Source organism: Olea europaea, unplaced genomic scaffold (genome assembly GCF_002742605.1).
Source record: "Olea europaea var. sylvestris unplaced genomic scaffold, O_europaea_v1 scaffold1853, whole genome shotgun sequence".
Taxonomy (NCBI): domain Eukaryota; kingdom Viridiplantae; phylum Streptophyta; class Magnoliopsida; order Lamiales; family Oleaceae; genus Olea; species Olea europaea.
In genome coordinates this window covers 7,946-13,536 of record NW_019236310.1, presented here as the reverse complement: position 1 = coordinate 13,536, position 5,591 = coordinate 7,946, and the positions used below count along the sequence as shown (strand labels likewise).

The 5,591-nt window shown below is 35.7% G+C and overlaps 1 protein-coding gene across 2 annotated transcripts; it reads left to right on the top strand.

Moving 5' to 3' along the window:
• Positions 1-1,187: 1,187 nt before the first annotated feature.
• LOC111378689 (probable protein phosphatase 2C 60) lies at positions 1,188-5,295 on the top strand. 2 transcript variants are annotated; one of them, XM_023001918.1, is made up of 5 exons: positions 1,188-1,457; positions 1,727-2,371; positions 2,631-2,998; positions 3,608-3,844; positions 4,508-5,295. In XM_023001918.1, the coding sequence occupies exons 2-5, from the start codon at positions 2,053-2,055 to the stop codon at positions 4,775-4,777; spliced, it is 1,194 nt and encodes a 397-aa protein (XP_022857686.1). In that variant the 5' UTR covers positions 1,188-1,457; positions 1,727-2,052; the 3' UTR covers positions 4,778-5,295. The 2 variants fall into 2 exon arrangements, with proteins under 2 accessions (XP_022857686.1, XP_022857685.1); XM_023001917.1 differs by having other exon boundaries at positions 1,189-1,457; positions 1,911-2,371.
• The last annotated feature ends 296 nt before the right edge of the window (positions 5,296-5,591 follow it).

Sequence of the window (5,591 nt, the reverse complement as noted above, 5' to 3'; positions counted from 1 at the left end):
AAGTATTGGTACATTCATCATGTTATTTAGACACTCGTTAAATTATTTTGGATGTTGTTCTTTCCAAATAATCGAGTTAATTTCTTTTAGAGTATTTGTACTTATTTAAAATATTCATGCGTCATTTGTCATGCTCACTTTATCATCATCGTTAGTAACAATATCAAGTTAATAACTACTTTATTTTATTTATTTCAGGCCGAATTTATATAAGTCAAGCAAATGTAGGCTTGAAGTTTTTATGCAAAGTGTAAAAAGTTCTTAAAAAATCACACAATTGGTTGGTAACTTGTCGGCTCTATAACAAGTTCATTATAGTTGCACAATAATTTCTTAATGAGTCATGGTGGAACGTTAGATTTCTTGCTAAATCGTCATTTGGATCGTATTATGTGAAGACCGGGTAATCAGTGATTTAACAGAGTTTAAATAAATGCAACTATATGAAAGATTGGTGACCAACTTTCTATTTAAGCAATAGGTTGATGATTAATGGTGCAATTTTCCCCAAGACTCTTTTTATTGATGTATTTTGAAAAAAAAAATAATACTTAAGAACATATTATACATTTGAGCTCCACGTGTCACCAAAAGAGTCTACTTACATAGAAAAAACACATAAACGCGATACACTCAATCTTTATCCAACTTCATTGACTCCCAATTTGCGTGTTTTCCTTTCCCCTTTTCACGAGTCTCTCTCTTTATTTACAGTTTTTATTAGTTTCTCTCTCTAGTTATTGATTTTCTTCTTAAACTTGTAATAATTGCGTTCGATTGTCAGCATAAAATTTATATAAAAATAAAATAAATTTTAAATAATTTAATTATTTAAAACTTATTTATATAAAATTTATCAATTAAATTAAATGTATTTGATTGATTTAATTTTCAATCTAAAAAATATTTTATTTATTTATTTTTTATTGAGGAGTAGATTAGAGAGAAATGAGTTAGATGAGAGAATAAGAGAGAGAATTACTCGAAAAATAAAAAAATTATTCTTTTTAAAAAAATATTTTTCATAAAAAAAAATATAAATCAAACAGTATAAAAATGAAAATTTGGTGAAAAAATGACATTTTTTGTGAAAAAATATTTACCTCTAGATTTTCTATCTGAAATGTGTGGAGCCCAAACTGGTCCTCTGCTTTGCTGGATTCAAGCTCCCCATTGTTGGTTTTTAATGGGATTTGTCTGCTGAGAGAGACTAGTTTCGGTTTCCCGATCAAATACACCATACCTCTCCCCCTCTCTTTCTCATATTCTTTTCCACTTCTTTGTGTGTAGTGTATTTTTTTCTTCTTTTTGTTACTTCATCACCTACATCATCTGAAGACTGTTCAAAGTGACGAGAGAAAGGAATAAATTGAAACCCACTTTGATTTTATGCTCACTTTGAAGGATCTACAGATCTAAATCTGTTCCACTTTCAGATCTTCCTCTTGGCTCGTAAGGTAAAAGTTTAAAGATATTTGTAAAATGTTGTGTAGTGTAATTAGATATTTTCGGGATTTTACTATTTCAGGAATTTGGATTTTTCTTTTGTTTTATTTATTATTCGTTTCCATTCCTTTTTCTGAGAGTTGGACTTTCTGGAATTTGAACTGGCTGCTGCGCCTGAAGGAAAAAGTGAATTTTGACCACTCTTGTTTTCAAAGCCTCTCCTCCCCTTTTCTTCGTTGCTGAATTTTCTCTTCCTTTTTTTATTTATTTTTTGCGCCAGGTTGGTGTCATGGGTGTTCTGTTCCCATAAGAAACATAAGATCGGTTTCACATTCAGTAACCTTGTCCCTTTAGTTCATAGAATTCTTGGCTGAAATCAAAGTTGTTGAATTTAATATGTTCGGTTTCTGTTATTCGACTTCTAATTTTTGTTGTTTTCACGTTTATTCTTGATGTTATTCTAGACTTTATGTGCATAGTGCAAACAATTACTATTTCTGGAGGAGATATTTGTAAAAATACCCATTGAGGTTTATTCGGGCCAGAGTTATCTTGAGTCCTTATTAGATGTGGATAATTTGGAGGGTGGTTTGGATGAGATGAGGTATGTTATCTGGGTTAATGAACCTTTTGAGGGCCTGTTTTCGGCCAAAGGCAGATCCATATGTTCACACGGGTTCAGATGCCAGTGGCCGTCAAGATGGGCTTCTTTGGTATAAGGACACAGGGCATCATTCCAATGGGGAGTATTCTATGGCTGTAGTTCAAGCGAATAATTTGCTTGAGGATCAGAGCCAACTTGAATCTGGTTGTTTGAGCTCTCATGATTCTGGGCCATATGGTACTTTTGTGGGGGTTTACGATGGACATGGCGGTCCCGAGACTTCTCGGTTCATCAACGAGCACCTCTTCCGACATCTCCAGAGTAAGTTCTATGAATTCCATTGTTATTATAAGTTATAATTATGGCAGTGTTTGATAATTCGTAACTTCTGAAGTTCAAAGTATGATACAAACTAGTTTTTAGTTTGCCAACATTATTTGGTACATATATTTCAAAATATAAAGGCTCAATACTAGCAGTGAAGATGACAGGTTCCAATGCTAGTTAAACTTTGACCTGTAGATTAACTTCCTATAATTATAAGTTCCTGTCTTCAACTGCTAATTTTCCTATTGTGCAGGGTTCACTTCGGAGCATCAATCTATGTCAGTGGAGGTGATACGGAAAGCATTTCAAGCAACGGAAGATGGTTTTTTCTCACTGGTCAGCAGACAATGGCCCATGAAACCGCAGATAGCAGCAGTTGGCTCGTGTTGCCTTGTCGGAGTCATTTGTGGCGGAACTCTATATATTGCCAACCTTGGTGATTCCCGTGCTGTTTTGGGAAGACTAGTCAAGGCAACGGGGGAAGTATTGTCCATTCGGCTCTCGGCCGAGCACAATGCAAGTATTGAGTCTGTGAGACAGGAGCTGCATTCACTGCACCCTGACGACTCACAAATCGTAGTACTAAAGCATAATGTGTGGCGTGTGAAGGGCCTCATACAGGTTAGTTCCAACATTTATTACAGTATCATTTTGATATTGATCTTTCTGCCTGTGTTCCATAGTTGCTAAAAATCCTGCTTTGGTAAAAAATATTGTTGAAAAAAACAAAATAGTCACGTTTAATTTTTGTAGAAGATTTATACCCTATTTGATGGCCATTATTTGAAACCTCCCTTTTTTCTTTTTTCTTTTTTTTACATATTCATTTTCAATCATCCATTCACAGATTAAAATATTCTGCATGTGAACCCAAAACTTTTCCCAAATTTATAACCTCATATTCTTCTAAAAATCACTATTGAAGACATTGTCCAAAATAATGGCCATCAGACAGAGGCTTAATGGGAGACGTTCCATTAAAAAAAAAAAAAGAGAGAGCGTATTCATCTTCTTGAGGGTTTGTGCAGAAACTCTTTTCCCAGATCTACCTCTGATTTAAATGTGCCACAAAGAAGAAGGGGGGGAAAAATGAAATTGTTTCATAAGCAAACTCCTCAAGTACTTGATAACTTCAACTATGGATAATGTTCTGTGTAATCTCATTATATGAGGTATGAGACATCTTAAGTGTGATTTATGTTTGCAGTAGTCTGATATTTTGTCTTACAGATTTCAAGATCTATTGGTGATGTGTACTTGAAAAAGGCTGAATTCAACAGGGAGCCATTATATGCAAAGTTTCGACTTCGTGAACCTTTCAAAAGACCAATTTTGAGCGCAGAACCATCAATTTCTGTGCACCAATTGCTACCTCATGATCAGTTTGTTATATTTGCGTCAGATGGCCTATGGGAGCACCTTACCGACCAAGAAGCTGTTGATCTCGTCCAAAATCATCCACGCAATGTAAGATATTTGACGCTTTAAATGTAATCACCTTTCTAATTTTGAAGCGTGACGTGCAACATAGTGAAGGCCATAATTATGAATAGTGACCATCTAACTGCTTTTTGATGCTTGGCACTAATTGTGTTTGTAGGTCATTTTTGTAGTTCTCATAATTTCTGAAGGTCGGTTAGGGTGCTAATTATAAACATAGAAGCACAATTTGGTGGTGAAGTTGCTGCCAGTAGCATGTGTCCTTTGTTGGAGTGCTTTGAGTTTTCACTTGCCACCTTGACTGCAATCAACTTAATAGCTGTATATTGGACATTCATATTTGTGTATTAGTTTCGTACACTAAGTAATAGGATTTATTTATTATATTTTTTCGGGAGGGGCGGTGTTGTTTTCCTACTAGATTAGATGGAGAGGCGTGAAGAAGAGAATGTTGTAAAATCCGTCTTCATTATAGTGAAAATCTATAGCGGCAAGTGGACGTAGTACTCATAGAGTGAACCACAGTTTGGGCTTAATCCCTAACATGAATGAAAGAACTTTTATTCCTTTATAACTCCAAGCTTGTAAAGAGGCCTTTTCTGCTTTGCTGGTTTTCGAAATAGAAAAAGGCAAATAAGAGCAACAACCCTTTTTTGTTTGTGGTTGAGATAAATATTTTTCTTTTTGCAGGGAAGTGCTAGAAGATTAGTGAAAGTGGCATTGCAAGAAGCTGCTAAGAAGAGGGAGATGAGGTACTCAGACTTGAAGAAAATTGATCGAGGAGTTCGCCGTCATTTTCACGATGACATCACAGTTATCGTGGTGTTTCTCGACTCACATCTTGTGAGCAGGGCTAGTACAGTTCAGAGTCCTAATGTATCTGTGAAAGGGGGTGGTGTCAATATTCCGCACAATACCCTTGCTCCGTGTACCACCCCGACAGAAGCTGGTACTACTTGATGATGCTATTCTAATATTGTGGCCTGTTGTACTTTTCCTCCAAAATGAATACAGGTAGCTAAAAGAAAGAGCAGCCCTTGATTGTACACTGTAACTTTTTTTAACTGGAAGGCTAATACGTGGGTATAATTCCAATGCGAGCAATGCTACAGAGACAGGGTGAAAAACAGGGTAAAAAACAGGCTGCACACGTGTCGATGCATTATTGGGGAGTTTGAAAAATTAAAAAATAAAAAACAGCCAACAAGTTGCTTTCACTTCTGTATGTTTTTTCCCCCTGTTTTTCTCCCCGTCTGTTTATCATTCTTCTTCCAATGCCCAAGAAACAGACTGGAAAAGAGAACTGTAAGGTACATTATTGTAGTTATGTTGTTCTGGGCAAATCTTTCGACCTCTGTTGTTTTCCCATGTTTTAATAGTCTGATTTTAAGATTCGTGTAAATTCTGTTGACCTCCCTAATTTATTTTCTGTTAACTTATTTTCCTGGGACAATTTGTTCGTCCTCTTTTTCTGTTAACTTATTCTCCCGGCCTTTTCTATGCTTGTATTATCGTGATTTTAGTTTGGAATTTTTGGAAGACGAGGCGTTACTATTTATTTTATTTACCTAAAACACTGCACGGTTAAGCTCATAGAGCATTTCTTGATTGAGCTTGGGGGTCGTACATCAATGACTGCTCTAAGGATGGCTTTTGCTTGTCTGAAATGTGCTCGAACTTGTAAAATTTTAAGTTTCAGCAATGGAAGTTCGTCTAAAGTTTATATCTTCAATCATGCTACACATCCAGGTTCAAATCTAGATGGGACGTGTCG

Excerpts from the sequence above, each read along its gene's own strand:
- LOC111378689 (XM_023001918.1), top strand. The coding sequence starts at position 2,053 with ATGTTATCTGGGTTAATGAACCTTTTGAGGGCCTGTTTTCGGCCAAAG. Across the intron at positions 2,999-3,607 it reads GTGTGAAGGGCCTCATACAG|ATTTCAAGATCTATTGGTGA; the intron begins GTTAGTTCCAAC and ends TTTGTCTTACAG. Across the intron at positions 3,845-4,507 it reads TCCAAAATCATCCACGCAAT|GGAAGTGCTAGAAGATTAGT; the intron begins GTAAGATATTTG and ends TTCTTTTTGCAG.